Genomic DNA, 22,789 nt, shown 5'->3' on the forward strand with positions numbered 1-22,789 from the left:
CACAACATAGGAGAAGAAACCCGTCAAGACAAGATTCAACAGTCCATCTGCATTTGAAAAACAAAGGTCACTCTTATTATAAAAAAGCAAAAAATTGTGATTTGATATTAATGCCTTATTTTAGTCTAACAGAGTTGGAAGTCAATGTTTCTTTTTCTTTTTTCTTATCCTTTCTCACTTCTCTTCCCGGAATTCCTCCCCACCATTTTCCTATTTACTTCTGTATTTTATATCTTATTTTATTTTATAATTCAATGCAAAAACAAAGGTCACTCTTTTGAAGACAGCAAAGTTCACATTCTGGACTCAGAGAGGACTTCTAGAATGAAAGGTCAAAGAGGTCATCTACCTAAAAATTGAACAGCCTTCTCAACAGAGGGGAAGGAATACAATACTACTTACCTTCTGTTTATAAGACAGTCCTTTCAGCAGTTCCAAGAAGGTTCCATACACATGTGCACTATTCAGGTGACCCTCAGGGCACAGATAAACCTTCAAGTGGCTTCAACGACTCTCAGAGAGAGTGCTAATGACCAGATGACTGCAAGGAATATAAAGCCTTCTATTCTCCACCATTCAGTCAGCACTGAAGAAGCTTTTTGGATAAGATGTAAAACGTTTTCAAGGAAAAAACAAAGTCCAGCTGCCTTTTGAAAAAGCAGCTTTGGGACAAACATGATGTGGATGACTTGAATCTACAGACACACAACAAACTTTGTCCTTTGCATCCAGGTGGAAGACTCAATGGCACCACATTTATTGGAAGAAAAACAGCAACTTGGCAGAAAGAATTGCTTAGAGCTCCTTGGGTCAGCCCAATTCCCAAATAACCAGGGATGGGCACTCCAGATTTCTCTGGAAGAGAGGGTTTATACTTGGTGATTTCCATATGGAAAATGGAATTACTTTCCTTTTTATTGATGTATTATTCATAATAGTTGATCCAATCTGGGACCAGATCTGTTATATTTCCTGCAGTGAAAAGCAAAAGCAAGTTGAAGTTCCTTTTTCATTAACCTTTCTGCTTGAGTTCTTAAATTTGCTAGCACTGACTTTTCTTAAGCTGTCTAAAGTGCAAAGCTGGCCATATTTTGACCATGAGTACAAAAAAGAGTAAAAACAAAAAGTTGGTATTCTTTAAAACAGTAAAAAATGCAGCATTGTGATTTTATTTTCTTTTTTTTAGATCATCATATAACAACAGTGCAAAAACAAACCACTCTGTTTATTCTGTGACACAATTCTGGGAAGACTAACTCAAGAGAGCCTGTACACCAAAATACCTTTTGAATAATAACTTCCTTAAAGAATATATGTTTGAAATTTGAAATGCTAATAATTCATAATTCCTAAGATAGTAGTGATTATTTAAATACAAAATTCTTTAAAATATAATGTTCACTTTGCTTATATTTTAAAAATCTCAGAACAATTAATATTAAGAAATCATTATTTGTGCATATATTAAAGGTGATTGTGGAATATATTTACATAATCGCAGAACATTCCAGTGTTTTCTTGGATTGCTACTGCAATTGCATTATATTTGTTTGCTATTTCTAATCCTCCCTGTTTATTTCCCACACTGTTCTAATGTACAAACACCTGAAGTTTTCAGTATTACCATCTCCTGGCATCTCTGTTATAGTGTCTTGCCAAACTCTCATTTTTATGATTTTTTTTCATCACTGCAGTTTGTTCAAAATATCTGTGAACAAATATATTTATGTTTTTGTGTGCCCAGTAATCAGTAATCGGTACAGATTTTAAGGCAGCCTGTACTCTGTTTTAATGTACGAAAAATCACCAACTAATTTTTCTCTGTTTTCTATTCAACAATAAGGAACAAAAAGGGTGTCTTAATGTTTTTCTAAGCCTGTTGTATCCATATCACTGTTTTAAATGCTAAAGCTTCAAAAGAGGAGAGTGGGTGTGCGTGTGCGCATATTGAATAAACTTTCTCTGGTTACTCATTATGTTGTTGACCATATTCTTATCATGGTTTTCACTTGGCCAGTGCATAGTGTAACTGCTGTGATGATTATTACAGATATTGCCCGGAAGGCAGATTGGTAAAGCTATTCCCTTTGGACTCCTCTATCAAGAATCTGTGTGGGTAGATGTGGTGTGGGTTCTGTGATTTGTAATTATGTGATTTCTGTTAGATATTAACTTTATATTTCAGTTCAGTCCTTTTTTGTATTTATTTTTTGTATTTCATTTGTTATATTTACAACTTGTTTTTATTCACAATTTTGAAACATCTAACAGAAATAAAGCTACAGTAATAAAGCAACTGATAATATGTAGCATCTTACATGAAAACAAAATAGTTTTAATGTTGTATGTATTTATGAAACACCCAAAAGACCAGAAACAATGGCAAACAATAACAGAGAAGTCCAGTGTCCTATTTAAATTAAACACTAGGGTAAATAAGATTATTTCATTTTATTTGCAATATTTTATTTACAATATTTTATTTTATCATACAAACATCTGTATGATTCCTTGATTCACAAGACTGGTACTTTAAGCAGTATTAGGTTTTTAGCACAAATTCTATAGTGCTGCCATTGAAAGATCTGACTTTCTCCCATAACAAATGACTTCTTATAAAATGGTGTGTAACTTGAAATTACAAAAAAAGGCTTTGTCTTGCTTGATGAATTCTGACTTATCTGTGTTAGTATTAAGTCTCATCATTCACAGTATACATGGGATTAAATTGATAAAGACTGTGATAAATAAATAATCCCTAGTTAATTATGAGTGTTCCTACCCTTACCAGCAATTCAAATGGCTACATGCACTATACATGTGTATATATGAGGCAGAGAGCCAGTTTGGTCTAATTGTTAAGGCGCCAGACAAAAGCCAGGAGACTATGAGTTCTAATCCTGCTTTAGTCATGAAAGCCAGCTGGGTGACTTGGGCTAATCACTGTCTCTTAGCCCAATTCATCTCATAGGGCTGTTGTTATGGGAGAAAAAGGAGGGGGGGAAATATTAGATATATTTGCCTCTTTGAGTTGTTTATACAAATAATAAAGGTGGGATATAAATAAAATAAACAAATAATGTACTAATGTACTATGGATAATTGCAAATATATTCCAAAATCTTAGTTGATTGTTCCTTGCATAGAGGATATGTTTCAATCCCATTTCAGATAATCCTGTAATATTACTGAGCTTCATGTTCAGATTAAAATTATATAAGCCTTGTTCTTAAAACTGGAAAAAATTATTATTTGCTCCTTTCTGGGGGAAAAAGTCAGTCTTTTCTCTGATGAAAATGTTCTTTAATCTGATTATGGCTCTGTAGTCAAGATGTTGCTTGAAATGATACTGGCTGCTGTTTTGGGGACCATTATCTACTTGTTCCTGACTAAGAAAAAAAAGGAAGATCTACCTATGGGAGATGGATGGTGGGCTGCAGGACAGAAGCCTGACTCTGAAGATACAATGATACGTCCTTTTAAAGTGGTCACCTCAGAGGAAGAGATCAAGGTAAGATACTCTTTCATATTGAAGTACAGTAGAACATGGGGGCTAGTTGTACTGATCTGCTCATGCTTTCTGAGAGATAATGCAGTAGCACGTCTATTCAAATACTTGTTAGAATTGCAGGCAAAACATTAAAGTACTTGTAAAGTACTTCAGATAAACCTCACTATTACCTCTTGACTTTAATTTGAATAACTGATATAAGAAGCATAGAAAGTTGCTTTCTTCACAGAGAAAGAAATGAGACTATGCAAGATCCTTGTTTAATAGCAATAGTGTTTAGACTTGCCCATGTTTCCATGAAAATAAGACCCTGTTTTATTTGTTTTTTTGCCATCAAAAAAAAGGCACCAGGTCTTATTTTCAAGGGATTGGGATGTCATCCACTGACTAACCTCACTTGTGTGCGTACCCCCGCGTACCCCGCCTCTTTTTCGCTATCAGAAGCCTTCAGGAACTTCTTCATCTGGCAAGGCCAACAAGGCTTTCCTGAAGGCCTCTGCAGCTGATAACAGAGCTCCAGATCCATCCAAAGCTCTCTTATTAGCCACAGAGACCTTCAGGAAAAGCTTGCCAGCTGCAGCAAAAGAAAAGAAAAGTGGAGAAAAAAATAAAAGCGTACCAACATTAATCAAGCAATAAGGTGAGAATGGGCAATGTCCTTATTGAATGTACTAATAATAAATGTTGAGATTTGTTGGTTGGGATGATATTAAAGATGCTTCAGTTGCAGTAATGGTTTTCTCTTACCTTTGCTACCGCTTCAGAACTAGGAGCGTGTGTACTTACTTCGCTCGCATGTGGCACTTCTGCACATGCGCAGAGCGTCTGTGATGATGTCTGGGTGGGTGGACGGAGCCTCCCGCCACTGCCACTACCGGTTTGCTTGAACCAGGATGAACCGGCAGAATACCACGTCTGCTCAGTTGAGCATATGATATGCAGATAATGGCATATTGTTGACAGAAACAGCAACTTTTAACAAAAGCTTTTTAGTAAGATTATATATAATCTATAACTTTTTTTAAAAAAGTAAATAACTCTTTATTCATGATTATTTCCATGTGTAGAATAAAGTTGTACCCCATCAAAATACATAGTAGTGGTATTTTTTCAAGTTCTCAGGAAGGGAGTAAATTGAAGAATGGGGACAATATCAATCAGAAGCTAGATACAGTATGTTTGATTTGGTTTGGTTTATGGCCCATTTCTCATTAGGAATAGTCTCAGTGTAGGATTTTATAATATATTTATTATAATTGTACCTCAGTTTTTATCCAGCAGCTGAGAGTAACTTACATGGAGATCTTTTTTTTTTTCATTTTGTCCCCACCTTAATGATGGTATATGCACGGCTGGCTTTATGTTAAGGCCAAGTAGACACTGGCTGATGACACCAAAGGGCGCTAATACCATCCCTTCTTCTGAAAATGAAGGCTATTGTAAAAATGTTAAATGCTCACACCAGCAGGAGGCAGTGCCAGCAGTTAGTGGGCTCAGACACCATACAACCTTGAGCCAGCAGTGGTGTAGAAAAAATAGGGCTGCCACAGCTGAAGTAAAAACTACCGAAAGTCTTGTCATTTTATTCATTCAGTCTCCAGGCCAAGAGGGATTTAGCAATAGCAATAGCAGTTAGACTTATATACCTCTTCATAGGGCTTTCAGCCCTCTCTAAGCGGTTTACAGAGTCAGCATATTGCCCCAACAACAATCCAGGTTCTCATTTTACCCACCTCGGAAGGATGGAAGGCTGAGTCAACCTTGAGCCGGTGAGATTAGAACCGCTGAACTGCAGATAACAGTCAGCTGAAGTGGCCTGCAGTACTGCACCCTAACCACTGCGCCACCTCGGCTCTCTTTCTTGATTACACTACCCAATCTGAAAAGATTATAATCTCTAGCTAGGTTACAGCAGCTTTGTGAAGATTTGTATCTCGTTTGTGGCTCACTGTGTTCCTTTTCCACGTTTTATATATAGCTTGCAATACGTGATATATTTACTTAACTTCATTGCAGTCATTAAGAGGACATTACATGGTATCCCAATTAGCTTTTTAAATTTTATCTTCTTTTTCCTGTACATACTTTGCTTGCGTTCTAGGATTTACATCAAAGACTTGACAAAGCAAGATTTGTAGAGCCATTAGAGGACAGTTGTTTTCATTATGGGTTTAATGCAATTTACCTTAAGAAAATTGTCTCTTATTGGAGAAATGAGTTCAACTGGGAGAAACAAGTGGAAATTCTCAACCAATTCCCACAATTCAAAACAAAGATTGAAGGTTTGCCACTAATAATTACTATAGTATGTCTGATCTGAGTATTTTAAGCCATTTGTGTTCTTAGCATTTGTGCCTGAACTTTGCCATACCTTATTTGCCAGTCAGTGCACTCTGGTACTTCTTTTAGTTATGAGTGAACACACAACAGTTAGAGTCTTCTTTACCTAAACCTTTATTATATTTCCCTGATACAAGAGTCTCCTCCTCTTGTTCTCTGAATTGTCAACATTCCCCTCTTTGTTATCTTTCCCTTCTCTGTACCAAGGACATGGAGAGAACAAGATGTAGTAACCTGGATAACCATGGATATCAGCACGTCCTTGAAAAAGGACACAATCAGCTGTAAATGTTGTAATGCTCATCAGCAAACTAAGTGTGGCCAACTGGCTATCTGAAACAATGGTCTGGATTTATGTGTGGTGAATGGGGCCTATCAGTTTGCCTCTTTGCAGATTGGGAAGATTGAGAACTCTCTCTGAGCTTCCTGGCAACTCTTACATCCCTTTTTGGATGGTGGGGGAAGTGAACTGAACTTGGCTTAAGGCACTAGTATTTTGCCTAGTCATAGCCATGCTAATCAGGCAGTTTCGGTGTTGTTTCTCTTGCACAGAGGGATACTTTCAATTACATGGCTCTTTTCCTGCATATAAGTTCAGATAAAACATTTTCTTCAGAATATCCCCAATAAACATACACAAGGAAGATGTGTTTATTTTAATGTTTTTTTTTTGCATACACTGAAGTGGATATCCTCAACTCCCCCTTTTTGCTGGATCGGTAAATTGAAATTACTTTTAAAAATAAGGCAAAAGAAACTCAAACCACATTTTTGCTCTCCAGCAACCTTTGAGAGCAAGAGGCCATTGCTTCAGGCTACAATCCATTTCATTTTGAGAATACAGATACTAATTTGAAATCCACAGGGCACAATCCAGGATCCTATTGACTCTCAGAAAATTATATTATGTTGACCTATCTATTTAGTTATTTTCTGAAGATTCTGTGTCTATATTTTCTTCCTGTAGGAATCAATGTCCATTTTCTTCATATAAAACCTCCGCACTTGTCTGAAGGGCAGTCTGCTAAGCCTTTATTGATGATCCATGGTTGGCCTGGCTCAGTGTATGAACTGTACAAAATTATCCCTCTTTTGACTGACCCTACAAACCATGGCCTGAATGGTGACCATGTTTTTGAAATGATTTGCCCTTCGATCCCTGGCTTTGGCTTCTCAGAGGCTCCTCACAAACAAGGTATCTGGTTTGGGAGGGGGGAGTAAAAATAAAAGGCCCAAGGTATAGATCATCTTTGACTTATGACCACAATTGAATCCAAAATTTATGTTACTAAGTGAGACATTTGTTAAATGAGTTTTGCCTCATTTTACGACCTTTCTTGCCATAGTTGTTAAGTAAATCACAGCACTTGTTAAATTAATAACACAGTTGTTAAGTGAATCTGGATTCCCATTGACTTTGCTTTTCAGAAAGTCACAAACAGTGCTCACATGACCTCAGGACACTGCAATTGTCATGAGTCAGTTGCCAAGCGTCTGAATTTTGATCATGTGACCATGGGGCTGCTGTAATGGTTGTAAATGTGAAAAGCAGTCATAAGTCACTTTTTCAGTGATGTAACTTCAACCAGTCATTAAAAGAACTGTTGTAAATCGAGGATTACCTGTATTCTAGTCAGCCTTGTAGTGTCTGAGTGGGATTTGAACAACATGTCTCTTGTCCATATCCAAGATGCTGTGAATTGCACCACCCTTATTCAATACAGGCCACCAATCACATGTAACAGCCTCCCTCCTGAGTTCAATGAACATCCTGTGTTGTTATCTGCATGTTATTAAAAAAAGAGGAGGGGTCTATTTTGGGCAAGTCTTTAGACAACTCTTCCAGAGTTTATTGAGACTTCTGGCAAGATTTAACATAGAGAATGATTTTCTAGTGAAATACTGTATTGGTAATTGTGATCTCATTGTTTTGGTAAAATATTTGCTGGGGAAAATGTTAACAGTCTTAAATATGAATAAAAGAACATTTGCAAGAACTGCTTATATCTGAATTTAGAAAACAAATCTTACTTTTTTTTCCTTTCTTCCTCTAGGCTTTAATATTATGTGTGCTGCTCGTGTCTTCTATAAGTTAATGCTCAAATTGGGATTTCATAAATTCTACATTCAGGGAGGCGACTATGGGTCTCTGATATGCACAATTCTGGCTCAGATTGCTCCGCGGTGAGATTTTATCTTTCTAATGGTTAAATTCAAATCAGATTTATCTAAGCAGTGCTTAAAGAGGAAGTGTCTTTATTCTGCTTTAGATTATTGAGTAGCACTGTATCAATCTACTGTAGACGAATTCATTTTACAGAGCCCCCACTGGAAAAAAACAATACATTTTTAGTCATCAAGAGGTTTCAACTTATTTTTCTTATTAAAAATGAATGTGAAAAAAGAGTCTTACCAGAACAAATTTTGGATCATGAAATGTAAAAGCCATGTTTCTTGGATTATTACTACAGAAGTAGGACTGGATTGATTATTGGAATCTTTCACAAGTTACACTTTATATCTTACTGAATAAGTTTATGGAAAGTTTTCTCCTGTTTTCTTTTCTAATTAACAGCTGCTGTTAAAATTATTCTTAATCTTATTCTTTATATTATTTCCATCTAAATGGTACTTGATCTTTTAATACTATACTCATGCTGCACTATAATGGTTATATTCAGAGGCCACATTCACAAGCAATCAATTTTCTTCCTCCCAAAGGTAATTCGGAATAAAAAAAAAAAGCTAACCCTCTCAATACATAGTACAGCTACTCATCAACTGATGACCATAATGGAGCCTGGCTATTATAATCAAGTCATGATGGTCATTAAGTAAAGCATCCACATGATCACCTCACTTATGACTCGACCTTCCTTGCTCTTCCCAGTGTGGTTTTTAAACATGCAGGTCATTAAGCAGAGCACAGGGTGCTTCAGGGACCCTGGGGAAGTTCCTGGGAGGTCTAGTGCAACTTCTGCCCCAGGCCTCCAAAGACCTCCCACACTTCCTAAGATAGCCTGTGCTCTGCTTCCCATCACTTGTTTGGGCCCTGCACCTTCCTCCTCACCCCACTTCACCTATTGTGCACTTACCTTTTGAAGACTTCTGGAGGTTAGGAAAGGAGAGCTGGACACTCTGTTCCTCGGTCACATGGTGCAATCCCAGAAGTGGCTGCCATTTTCATGGCAGCTTCATTGAATTGTGGGCACTCCAAAAATAGCAGCTGCTTCTGGGATCATGTCACATAGCCCAGGAATAGAGGGACTAGCTCTGCCTCCTTAAAGTGAGCTTCAAGAAGCTCTGGAACTCTGCAAACCACTGTGGATTTTTCCAGAGCTCATGTTAGGGAAACAGAGTAGGCCTCTTCAATCCTGGGCTGCCATTATCAAAACAACCACAATTCAATGATAAGTGACTGGTCATAAGTCAAGGATTATCTGTATGTTAAAAAAACAACCAAAGAAATATTAGTTCCTTTATTGTCTTTGCTTTCTTTTTGACCATGGATGGATGTCTACTGGCATTGTATTTTTAATATTCCTTAAGCCAGGGGTGGGTTCCGGCAATCACTATTGCCAGTTTGCTTGTATGCACGCTTTTCGCACATGCTTGATGTGCACTGCCTGCACATGATGCGCACTGCACATGCATGCACAGGGCAATTAAAATTGTTCTACGCATGCACAGAACTGGAAAACAAGATGAACTAGTTTGAAGAACTAGTTTGGGGTGTGTGGCAGGCCTGGGTCGCTGCCATCAAACTGCCGGTTTGGCCGAACTGGTCCGAACCAGTAGGAACCCACCACTGCCTTAAGCTGACTTCTGAAAAACTTAACTGTCAGTGATTGTATAAATACAAGAATACACAGAGGATAGAATTTGTCAGATTTTGCACTGGAGGGATGTGGTCAATAATGAGAACAGAAACCAAAATACCCATGGGGCTTCTTACCTCATCCCCATCTTAACACTCTAGCATACAGCTGGCAGCCCAAGAGGTCCCTGCACAGTAAGAGAGCCTCTTTTCTCTGGGATATATTTTTGACTAAAGGAAGGAGTTGTCCATAGAGGCAGTGACCTATCAATGGATGTGGTCTGGGAAAAAGAATTACTGAGAACAATAATGGCCTGCCAAAAAACTAAACATCTGATTTCTTAAACTGAACTAGTCTTTCCAAGTTATCATCTCAAGCTTTTGAATTGCAGAGACCATCTTCTTCAGCCAGTGGACATGCTATGTAGAGTTGCTAGATATTGTAATTTATCCCATCTGGATGTACCACTCTAAAGCAGGATGGCTGAGTCACATGACTATGATCCCAAAACTTCTGTTGCAGAAGATTTATTTTACATCTGTAATATCCTAAAGAATCAAGTGTGTTATTTTTACTCTGACTAATAAGACATAAATATACAAATTTGAACAAATCACAATGTTATTGTTAAAGTGCCTGACTTCTTTCTAAACAATTGTTTTAGCCACGTGAAAGGCATTCACTTAAATGTAGTATTCCTGACCACTATCAGCTTCAAGCAGAAACTCTCCATTCTACTGGGACAATATTTCCCAAGACTATTTGGCTTCCAGGCAGAAGATATTAAACAGATCTTTCCTTTCAAAAAAGCGATCTCTAAATTTATTCTGGAGTCTGGCTATATGCACCTTCAAGCTACAAAGCCAGACACTGTAGGTAAGAGAAGCTTTTGCTTTGAGCATTTCATGTGCTTGTTTTTGCAGATAAGTATTTGTAGAATCAGGAAATGCACCTTTGGGGTTTTTTTTAGTTACAGTTAGGTGTGGTAAGAAGCATCTAATCTAGCCGACCTTGGCTGAACCAAAAAGCTAAACCGGGTCAAAGCTAGTTAGAAGGTAGGTGAAATCTCAGGTGTGTAGTTTAGACTGAGGCAAATTCAAATGCATTGTTGGGTCTGCTACATGAATGTTTTGACCTTCTCTGTAGATGAATCTGTTCTAAGGACTTCACAAAAGGGGGCTATGGAACCTCCAGTAGTCACTAAGCTCTGTGGACACTTATTGGGGTTTCCAGTGGTTAGTAAGCCATGAGTTGTGTAACCTGTACTAGTATATATGAGTAAAAGTACTGCCATCTATCCAATAGAAGCATTCTTTGAAACATGAGAAACACAATGAGCTTTTCTTTACGGTAGTAGTTCTGCCTTCAAGGGAAAACTGGTGGGCCGACAAGGCAAGAACAAGTCTTAACTTAGCCTCATAGTTAATATGATACAAGGGGATTGCAAGAAACATTCTTAAACTTCTGGTTTTCCCTTTATTAAAACATTGGATTAAATGGTGAACTGCTAGTGTTGGTAAACAGTATGCAGTGTCTTAATTCTTTTGAAATGTTTAATACATGCTGTTTTTCCCATAATGTTCCTTGTCATGAATCTGTTTATTAAATGTCATCTGGGAATAGTAATTTGTTATGTATCCATCAGCCTCCCAAGTAGATTAAATAAGAAACACGACAAGATGATTTTATTTCTAATTCTGCTTAAGTAATGAAATCAGGTGATAAAAATAGACAGTGGGAAATGAGTACTTTCAGACTTGTAAGATTCTTACATAGTCTTACATTAACAGAATCTTACAAGTCTGAAAGTAGAAATCTCACTGTCTCTTTTTACCACATAATAAGTTAGAGCAGATCCTTTCCAAGTTCCTTTTTCTGCCAGTTACAGGCTTCTCACTCTTTTACACAGTTGTAGACTTCTCACTCTTTTATCTAATAGTTCCCTGGGCAGCAATGAACAATTCCCTCCCCCCACTTCAAAAGAAAACATTCCATTATAAAAGTAGCATCTGAAAGTTATCTAAATTGAAACTCGCCACTTTCTCTTTTTTTCCTAGGCTGTGGCTTGTATGACTCTCCTGTGGGATTGGCTGCATACATCTTGGAGAAGTTTTCTACATGGACTGATCACAGTTTTAAAAAACTAGAAGATGGAGGATTAGAAAAGTAGGTGTTATTTACCCCATCCCGAGCGTAATTTAGCTGACTTTAATTGTCCCAAATTATATTGTATCTATTCGTTTTATGATGTTCTGCGATATGTTCATATGCTTAAACACTGATGGGTTAGGAGCTCCGCATTGCTCTTCAGAGGATTAATCATCAATGAGTTCTGCTGATGATTGTAATTTTATTGAACTAGAAAAAAAGAACTTCTATAGAACAGATCTCTCATATTCCAACTTAATTCTTAGTTCAATGTGACTCTTACAGTGTGCAAAACCTATTTTTCATTTATGGGGCATCTTTCCTGGGGCATAAGTTGTGGAGTCAGGGATATCTATAAGATATCTTATACTTTATCACTGTTCTACTTGACTAATTTTTAAAATATGGTTAATTATAAATAATGAATGAATAGGAAGCATTGCTTCAGCAGCTTCCAAGTTGATGCCCCATGAAATTCAATAAGAGACATTGATTGTGTTGAGACTACTATCGATTGCTCATCCCTACTATAAAGCTGTTTACAAATTGTGCACTTGCTTGCAAATTGCAGAGCTAATACATTATGGCATTGTGAGAGAGACAGATGAAGCTTTGGTTTAGCAATAGATCTGTAATTGCACAAAATCCTCATGGAATCTCTCTGCTAAAATCTTCTTGAAAAGGAGAAGGACTATGATAATTTAAAAATATTTTAAAACATAATTTTAACAAAATAAGGTAATTGAGATACTACAATCTGTGATATATCAAATTATAGGTCCATATAATCTAGTGCTCCATTTTATTCTGGTCAACTACATGCTCACAGAAAGGGAATGAGTCCATTAGTTCCCTCTGACCTGCATTCTACAACCTCTAAATTTAGGATTCAGTTTTATTCATTTAAAGCCGAGTTCCCCAACCTTTCTGGCTTTGTGGACCAGTGGAGGTGGGGGAGGAAAGAGGAGATGGTTCTAGGTGAGTGGCGGTCAAGGGTTCACACAGCTCGGTTTGCATGAAAGATGGGCATGGTGCAAATGGAGCACACGCACATCCTCACCCACTACTCTCACAAATGAGGATGTGCGCGTATGTTCACCCTCCACTTTCATAGCCCAGTTTCAAATGGCTCAAAGCCTGGTAGTGGGATGTGTTGGGGACCCTTGATTTAAAGTAAAGAGATTTGCTGATGATAGGGTTGAAAGCTATACAAAAAATCATGAAAAAATAATGTTTGCTCCTAGGATATAGGTTATGTTCCCTGATCAATTGGTTTTATTCATTATCACAACTTCATATTAATGTGTTATTATTGGTGCTAGAACCCACCCAGAGCACTTGAGAGATTATGACTCTGTTTTTAAAATCTTATGATTTCCTTCCAAATGAATTGATTTGAATGAAGTGAAATCAAATAATTTCATTTCAGTCAAACCTTGATTTTAAAAAAAATGTTTGGAATGGTATCAGCTTGTAGCTTGCCTTGAAAGCAATGGTATACTGGGCAATGAGGTTTATTAGGTGTTTCTTAATAGTGAGTTCACTTCAGAAATATTTGATACATTTTCCTTGCATTGAATGAGAGATGCAGCATTAATAGGCAGTAATTGCTCGTGTTTTTACCATCTTCTTAGCTAATATATTATTAATTGCATATGGTGAGATTCAGTTCATGAATAATAAATATCACAAACTACTCATTTACTCTTACCATTCTGGAGAGAAAACAGTAGTAATTAAAATGATGTTGCAAATCACAGCCAAAAAGAATAATGTGTTTGTCAAAGTCACTGTAAGTGACATTTCTGCCCTCTCTCATTTTCTTTATACGAAACGTTATGGACATCTACATCTGAAATAAAATCACTGGGATTTATTCCCAGTTAGGTTTGCATAGCAGCCACTCCAGGGCTCCATAGATGCATTGGAATACAATAGCTAGTTGCCAGTTAGTGGTCTTAAGTATGGATGATGGGAGCTGTATTCCTGCCCATCTAGAGGAAGCTAAGTTAAGATATATTTTGTTGGCATGTAAGATCAAGTAGGAAATTGGAATACGAAGTTGTCAGAGAATAAACAGGTGGGAGAAGGCATTCCAGCTACGGGCATAGCCATATAACAATTTTACTTAATCAGGCAAGATAATTTTTAAAAATTACAGTTGAATGAAGTGATGAAATTTGCAAGCAAGATAAATGTAACACCTAGGTGGGAAGCTGAAGAAGTCTTCTCCATTGAACACAACTGCTAGGCTAATGTAAAAGGCAACAAGCCCCAAATAGATTCCAGAAACATAAAAGCAGCCTTAGGATATTTAGAAATAGAAGTCCTCAGCATGTTTCATTTTCAGATTGAAAATGCCATTTCCAATATAGGGGTGCTCCAGTAATTTTGGGCTTCACCTCCATTAGTATATTGGCCTGAAATTATGGGAGCTGAAATCTAACACCTCTTTTCCTGTTGGCATATTATGTTTATTAGTTTATAATATAAAATACAAAAATACAAAAGAAAATAGTAGGGAAAAGGGAAGTAGGCAGGGGAAAGGAAAGGGAAAAGTGTGGGGCAAAGGGATAAAAGAAAGAAAAGGTGTTGACTTCCGACTCCCTTTGGTGCAGTAGAATAAGATAATAGCACAAAACCTCATTTTTTTACTTTTGCATAATATAAACTAGCCATTTCTATAACAACAAACCTATTAATCAGTAAATCCCCAAATCAAAATTTTAGGATTCAGTTTTATTCATTTAATTTTTTCCCACATCAAGCACAAAGTCCAAGCAGAAACAAAAATAATTGTATTTTTTTCTTTGATCAAAGAAGTCAATTTGGCCATCTCTGCTAAATCTAACAACAGTTGAGGAAGAGTGCAATGGGTAGTGGTGCTTTGGATGCCAGGAGGGGAAGAGGAATATCAATTGAGCTGCCTGAAAAGGCTGGCAAAACCCAATAGGAGCCCTTTATTATGAGTCAAAGTCAGAAGGCAACTGGCTTACATTCCTTGTGAGCTGCACTAGCTACAGTTTGTAAAAATAGATTAATTGCAATATATCAATTGTACTTTTTCAGGAAGTTCACTCTGGATGACCTTCTCACAAATGTGATGATCTATTGGACTTCAGGTTGTGTGGTTTCTTCAATGCGCTTCTACAAAGAACTTTTGGGGAAGGGTATTGGCGTAGAAAAACATGACACGTAAGTGATTGCCATATTTCTATTTTGGAGTTCTTGCTCTAGAATGGTCTGTATCTCTAGGATGGTCCGTGTTATACCTCTGTTCTGCAAGCTGTATTGGCTGTCAGTTTGCCTCTAGGTGTAATTCAGTAATTGTTGTTCTCTTCTTTGTCTGTTATGGAGTAGCTTCTGCTGGATCTTTTTTTGGATTTGATGTAGACCAAATGGGATAGCGATGGGTTCTGAGGGCCTCCTTGATGTGTTTTAGGTTTTTTTTTCCATCTTTGCTGGTAGGCAAACTTTCAGCCTGGTGGTATAAGGTTCTCTCTTCAATCCCATTTTGTGCTCCAGTAAGTGGTGAGTCTTAGCAGGAGGTCCTCCATAACAGACAAAGAAGAGAAAAACCAATGAAGCAATGTTATCATTCCATATTTTGCAGGAATTTCTGAAAAACCCAGGAGTATTTTCAATCAACACAATACACACACACACACACACACACACACACACACACACTTTAAACCCCAAAATACACTAGCAATGGCAGTTAGACTTATATACCGCTTCATAGGGCTTTCAGCCCTCTCTAAGCGGTTTACAGAGTCAGCATATTGCCCCCAACAATCCGGGTCCTCATTTTACCCACCTCGGAAGGATGGAAGGCTGAGTCAACCTTTGAGCCGGTGAGATTTGAACCGCCGAACTGCAGAACTGCAGTCAGCTGAAGTAGCCTGCAGTGCTGCATTTTAACCACTGCGCCACCTCGGCTCTAAGGCAGAAGCTTGGCCATCCAAAAGATAACACTCCCAGACATAAACTGAGCGATGTGATATATGCAATACAGTTCAGTGAGACATGTAGAGATCTCTACATTGGAGAAACAAAACAAATACTTCATAAAAGAACAAACCCATCAGGACAAGATTCAGCATTTCATCTGCATTTGAAAGATAAATGTCATTCTTTTGAAGACAGTGAAGTTCACATTCTTGACCAACTGTTTGAAAGAGGGGTCAAAGAGTCCATCAACATCAAAACTTAATAACCTTCTCTCAACAGAAGGGACAGGATACAACACCAGCTATCTTCTGTTTACAATACAGTCCTTTCAGCAGTTCCAAGGAGGTTCCATACTCATTCGCACTATTCAGGTGACCTTCAGGACACAGATAAACCTCCAAGTGGCCTCAATGACTCTCAGTGAGGATGCTAATAATCAGATGATTGCAATGAATATAAATCTTTCCATCCTCCACCATTCAGTCAGAATTGAAAAGGCTGCTTGGATGAGAAGCAAAATATCTTCAAAGAAAAACAAAGTCCAATTGTCTTTTGAAAAAGCACCTTTGGGACAACCATGATCTGAATGACTGAGAATTTCCATAGGCACACTTGTAACTAATGCAGGAGTAGTGTTACATGTGCCATGTAACTGGCACCATTTACTACCTGTGCAGCCAAATTCTGCAACAGTTGGAGCTTCAATATGGTCTTCAAGGGCAGCCCCATGTAAAGCATATCATAGTAGTCTAACCTGGAGGCTACAAGGGTGTGAGTTACTGTGCAAAGGCCCTTCTAGCTATGGCCACCACTTGCTCCTTGAGCCAGAGCAACAAGTCCAGAAGGAGCCCAAGATTGTATACCAAGTCTGCAATCCCATCCAGGACCAGAGGTAAAAGAACCTTGTCTTGGGTGTGTGTGTGCATGTCCAAATACAGCCACTCTGTTATCTCATTCAGTTCCCAACAGTCTTCAGACACTAAATAAATAATAAATACAGATTCAATAAATAATAATAACAAACTCCAAATTCCATTTTACAGTATAATCAGGACTGAGACCCAATAATATCTAGAGGACTTCAGTTTGATCACTTCCTACCTACTCTTAACTCTGAGGCACATATTTCCTGGAAATAAATCCTACTGATTTATGTTCAATTGTCTTTGTGTAGGCAGGATTATGTTTGTGCCTCTTTACCTTTTGCTTGTGGCTCAAGAAAGGAATATTGTTGGGAGAAGAGCATGCCTTTCATTATGCAATTATATCATTGCTTTGCAGGTTCCCTGTGGAAGTTCCCACAGGAATTGCTGTATTTCCCAAAGAAATGATGTACATTCCTCGTTCATGGGCTCAAAAGAAATATCTTAACATCGTTTCATTCAACTTCATGCCTCAAGGAGGTCATTTTGCAGCTTTTGAGGAACCAAAGCTCCTTGCAGCAGACATCATACAGTTTGTAGATAAAGTAGAAAAAGCCGCCTTTGTCCAATGAAGAAGAAGAAAGGTTTTGATGGGGTGATGGGAATAGTTTTACCTTCAGTGCAGGATTATTGAGATTAAATATGGGAAAAGGTGATTTGGGTTAAACTACTACCAATTGTTCTTAGATACTTTGTAGCTCTGTTTTTTCTTATGCAAGTTGATGAAAATCAGATCGTCCATTCAAGCTGAACCCATGATGAGCTAGTACAATGCTATGACTGAATGACTGAACTGCTAATGAAGACTTTGCCTTATTTTTTTTGCATCGTTATTGTACATCACCCATCTAAATGGGCTAGTTAAATAGTAAGAGGACAAATCCTTGCTAACAATCTAGAAACAGACACAAAAGAGAAAGCAGAACAAGTGAAAGGAAATCTCATTTGTATGAGCTCACTGAGTAGCTCTTCCGTAGTCACTCTTCCCTCTTTTTTTAAACTCTTGAAACAGAGGGATGATAACACTGGCCTACCTTACAATACCTTATTCAGATAATATGGATGCTACTCACTGGATATGCAAAATGCAGCATTCCAGGAGCACATATTTCAGGATGAGCAGGGGTATCAAGAGGGTGTCAAAAAATATCAAGGTGGCAGGCATGACCATACAGTCAAAATCCCATTGCTTTTTAATGCATGTGTGATGCACGTTAAGGGTCGTCTTTGACTGTGCAGTCACACCTGCCATTATGACTTTTTTGAGCTCTCTTTGGATGCCCCTGCTCTAAGCCACACTTAATGGCCTGCCTGCACTGTGCTCTCAAAAGGTAGGCAGGGGCTGAGCAAAGTCATTGAACTTAAAACTTTATGTAGATAAATAAAATACAGTTAATATAATTATTTCTCTTGTAATTCCTAATAATTTCTCTTTTGTCACATTAATAAATCATAATTTAGCTGGATCTGTTAAAAGGAATTGCATGATGTACATCCTTGCTTTGCATAAAACACTAAGAACAATTAAGGTTGTTAAACCAATTGTCTGATACTTTTGTCAGTTATTTAAAGTGCCTCCCAGCTGATAAACCGAAGGCATGAAAGACTGATGAAATAACTCTCATATCCTCAGCTTTGATTTAATTATTCTGTGCTTTGTCAAAAATTATATGAACTGAAAGCCAACAAGATACATTTGTGCATTTTTAAAGGCATATAAAATCAATCTTATGATCCACAGTTTCACTTCTGGCCCCAGAATAAATTATTCAAATGAATGTAAATTGTGTTTACTGACTTCGGGGGATAAATTACATCTCTCTGGAACAATTCTGACCTCCAAGAGAAGGTTTTCAATGGTTATTAAAAAAAAAAAACATGATGGAAGAGGGCAATGACAAACCACTTTTTCACTGTTATCCAAAAAATTGAAGCCTGATATCACCAGGAGTTGAGTCTTTTTTTTAAAAAAAAAAAGTCAAAGATAGAGGCAGTGAAGAATGAGCTTAGTAGAGAATGGAGGAACTAAAAGGGTGATTGTAAGGATGGAGTAGTAGAATTGTACAATACTCAAAGCTTTAAAAATATTTTTCAGTCTCAAACCATATCTTCTAGAACTTCTGTCTTGCTTCTGACAGAGATCAAATGCTACCAAAGTATTTCTGATTTTATGTTAATTGATGAGTGCTGCTCACTGTTCACACATGTATCTTTTTGTTTAGAATTCAATTCTTTTACGAAGCACCTCTGACTTAGGCTATTTAGTCATCAAATGCAGCCGATATAGCCTTTTGCTGACTGACTTGGATCTCATTTATTTTTCACTAGTCAGGAGCATTGCCCAATTACAATTCCACTCAGAAAGCTCCCCAGTAGAAAAGTGTATCTTACTAGCACCTTCACACATTTCCAAAAGTTCTTCAAACAATAAAACAGATTTGATGATAATAAGGGGAATTGAAGGATGAGGGAAGAATCAGTGCAGGCCATTGCGTTATTACAGTTAGAGTGTATATTGAAATATACTAGCTAAAAAAAGAAATGGCAGAAGAAGCTATCAGTCTCCAAATCAGTTTGTTAGCTTCCTGAATATATTTGTTCCTTTCTCGCAGTAAAAAGAAAGAAAACTTCTGCCATTTAAATCCATATTTAAAATTCACTCTAGAGATTGGAAAAAATTAAGACAATATTTGCCTTCAAATTTATACTCCACAGCCCACTATCATATAAAATATTTTCTACAGTTATGCTTTAAAAATAAATGCCAATGTTTTGACTAATGAGCAGATTTTGCAAATGTAATAGTTGCATTCCTTCATAAAATATGTAGTTAATTGAGTAAGTCCAATTGAAAATTTCAGAAAATAGTGTATGTCTACTTTTTAAATAGAAAATGAATCTCATAAACATTTTTATAAAGCGAGAGGGTCCCTTGAAAATCTTAAATATTTCAGGAAGGATTGTGCGAATTTGATCTTCATGAATTTTATTGCAACATTCTGTACAATTGTATTTTTTTAAAAACTATTTCAATAAATCATCAAGAATTAACTATGGACAATAATTCATAGATGGCATATTCAATTAAAATTAAAATTAAATTATATTAATTGTCATTTTTTAAAGATAGTTTTTGTGGGAGGGGTAAACAAATTGGTCCATATTACCAACTTTAGTGGCAAAGCTGCAGAGGACAATGGTTGTCCCTATTTGGAAATATAAAGTTAGCTTTACACTGGAAATATAAACTTATTTTTTCACTAAATATCACTAAAGTGATATTAAAAAATGAGCAAAAACCTGTTTTCTGTGGGTAGAAAAATTAACACAATAAAATAATGATCTTTCAATGCAGGTTAAATATAGCAAAATATTATTGCAATAATAATAATGTTTTCCATATGATTAATGCTGGATGTTTAAAAGTTATTTTGAATCAACAAAAATAATGAGTAAGTTTTTTGTATTTCAAAGACCACATATACATTCATGTATATCTATTCCTAACTATTATATTTTCGTAGTTTGTAGTTTTGTGTTCTTATTCTTTTTGATTTCCAAATTCTGAATTTTGTTTTCTAAAAATGAAATTTCTTTCATTCTATTTTGTGCCACACATTTGTGATGATAAAATGGGGGAAAGAGGGTTTGAATGATTGTGTGCAATTGTGTACAGTGTTCAAGCCTGATATGACTTCTTCAAATCGTATGCAAGAAGTCCTTCCATTCAAAAGCTCAAGAGAGATCAAAGTGAATTTCTACAGATCCTGGCTCTTGATGAGATAGAAAGAGAGATTATTTGATTTAGAATTTTTAATGGGATGATCAAGTAAACTGTAACGATGCCAGAAAAGACATGCAAAAATAACAGTTAACCTGGTGTTGACTTAAAGAAGCTTTTAATTGAAAATTCTGACAGCCAAAGATCCTAACTAGCACTGTTGTGCATTTCATTTCAATTGCATCTGTGTATGTGTTCATGAAGCAGACTAAACAAAAAGACAGGTGTTAACATAGAGAGGAGAAACTTCCCCTGGGTTAGCTCATTCTGCTGCACCTGCCACCTGCCACCTCCTCTTCACGATTCAAAAGGCTTTTGTCCTAGAAGAATGAGAATGAAATATTCCAAGTAGCAGCATCTGGTGTGCCATAGTTAAGTAGTGTTGAGGATTATCCAACAGATTCGGGGATGTTAAGGTGTCAGGTTTCTATTTTCATCTTCAATGTTTTATTACATAATACGCGCATGTGCGAAGGAACATGGCTGCCGGGCTTTTCGCTCCGGCGTCCACACTGGAAAAATAGCCAAAAGAAGGAGAAATTGCTCCTAGAAATCGAGCGTGAGAGAGACCAGGGCGCGAGCGATTTCTCGGAGGGTCTGGTGTTGGCAGTGGACTGGAGAGATTTTGCTCTCCAAGGCTGCCTTTTACAAAAAACGCCGACGCCGCTCGGAGGTGCCCGGAAGACGCCGCGGCTCAGCTGATTAGTGAGGCGCTCAGAGACACCACCCGGTTGCCATTCGGAGGCTGAAGAGAGATCAGGGCAAGAGCGATCTTGCGGAGAGTTTGGTGCTGGCAGCGGAGTGGTGAGATTTTGCCCCCCGAGGCTGCCTTTTTGCGAAAGACGCTGACGCCGTTCGGGGGCGCCCGGAAGACGCCGCGGCCCAGCTGATTCAGAGCGGCCTTTAAAGACTCCGCCCGGGTGCCGCTTGGAAGGCATCGCGACCCAACTCGGTTAGAGGCGTTGGATAACTATCGTTGGAGGTTCGTTGGGACCCGGCTGACCTGAGAGAGCCTTGACTCTCCTCCACTTGCTGGCTGAGAAAAATCTCTCCCCCCCCTTTATGCTACTTTCTTTCTCGTCTGTGTGTTTGGTTGCTGTGGACTTGCATTGGATTATTCAGTGCCCCAGGGAGAAGGCGGTTAGCCTGGAACAGCACTGGGAGAGAATGGGAGGCTGTCTTCATCTGCTGCTACTGCATCCCCCTTCCTCTCCCCTCGGCTTGGCCTCCCCTGTTGGTGCATTCTCCCCCCCACTGGGCCGTTGCCATTGCCATTGCAGGGCCTTTTGTTGGGTGGGACTAGACTCCTTTTGGAATGCGGCTTTTGGACCTTTTGGAGTATATCTTCATCTGCTCTTTTATCTACACTTTCATCTGCCACGGCCATTGTTGCCTGATGCCGCCTTGGACCTGCGGCCACAGATAGCGCCACTACTGGCCGAGCGGGGGTACTTACAGTACATAGAAGGCCCTCTGCTTGCCTTAACCATCTTGGACTTTTTTTGGACCTTCCCAGAACTATTCGCACTTTAAACCAATCAATTTTTATGCGCAATTTATAATTTCTTTCTTTTCTTTCACCTTTTTCTTCTGTCTTTGTATGGGTTATGCTTGAGGTACGCTTGAGATGGATGAATGTCCCACTTTTTTATGATCATATTGTTGTAATTTTGTGTTTTTAACTTCTTACGTGGGGACTGTTTGGGGGAGTGTATGAGTATGCGTGATTCGGAGGACCTGCCGGGAGTTGCGGGGGCCACGGGGGTGGTTGAGGGGACCAGAGACACGGGAGAGGGTCGGGGTATTGCGGTCGTAACAGGGAGGGGCAGATACGGCGGGGACTTTAGGGCAGGCCATTACCGGGGAAGGAGGGTTCGCTACATTACAGAGATCCCTCCTTCCGGCCCTAGGAGTCCCACTCCAAGACCAGATGGCGCAAGTAGTCAGGACCCTGGTCTCAGGCTGTTGTCGCTAAATGCCAGGTCTGTTGTACATAAAGCTCCTCTCGTCCGGGACTTAATTTTAGACGAGAGGGCAGACCTGGCATGTATTACTGAGACCTGGCTGGGCCCAGAGGGAGGAGTCCCCCTTGTAGAGCTGTGCCCAGAAGGATTTCAGGTGCTGCATCAGCCGAGAGCCCAGGGAAGGGGTGGGGGTGTGGCCGCTGTTATCCGAGAGTCGTTAGTTCCTCGTAGGGTCCCTGCTCCGGAGATTGTCGGGTGTGAGTCTTTGCTGTTAAAGTTGGACCTCAAGGGTCAAGTGGGTCTGCTGCTAACGTACCTGCCTCCCAACAGCGTTGCAGCAGCCCTCCCCT

The 22,789-nt window shown here is 38.4% G+C and overlaps 1 protein-coding gene across 4 annotated transcripts in view; it reads left to right on the forward strand.

Annotated features, from left to right (window-relative positions):
* EPHX1 (epoxide hydrolase 1) overlaps positions 1-18,656 on the forward strand; it is a 30,125-nt gene extending 11,469 nt beyond the window's left edge. For 3 of the 4 annotated variants that reach the window (XM_087717856.1, XM_087717855.1, XM_087717854.1), the window contains exons 2-9: positions 3,327-3,511; positions 5,613-5,793; positions 6,819-7,046; positions 7,906-8,035; positions 10,334-10,545; positions 11,727-11,835; positions 14,887-15,012; positions 17,053-18,656. In XM_087717856.1, the coding sequence (XP_087573982.1) occupies positions 3,332-3,511; positions 5,613-5,793; positions 6,819-7,046; positions 7,906-8,035; positions 10,334-10,545; positions 11,727-11,835; positions 14,887-15,012; positions 17,053-17,266 (1,380 nt within the window). In that variant the 5' untranslated portion in view covers positions 3,327-3,331 and the 3' untranslated portion in view covers positions 17,267-18,656. The remainder of the gene's footprint in view (positions 1-3,326; positions 3,512-5,612; positions 5,794-6,818; positions 7,047-7,905; positions 8,036-10,333; positions 10,546-11,726; positions 11,836-14,886; positions 15,013-17,052) is intronic. The other variant, XM_087717857.1, reaches the window with a different exon arrangement.
* Positions 18,657-22,789: the final 4,133 nt, after the last annotated feature.

Source organism: Thamnophis sirtalis, unplaced genomic scaffold (assembly GCF_051295495.1).
Source record: "Thamnophis sirtalis isolate CommonGarterSnake01/CBP01778 unplaced genomic scaffold, rThaSir2_p1.2 scaffold_6, whole genome shotgun sequence".
Lineage (NCBI taxonomy): Eukaryota > Metazoa > Chordata > Lepidosauria > Squamata > Natricidae > Thamnophis > Thamnophis sirtalis.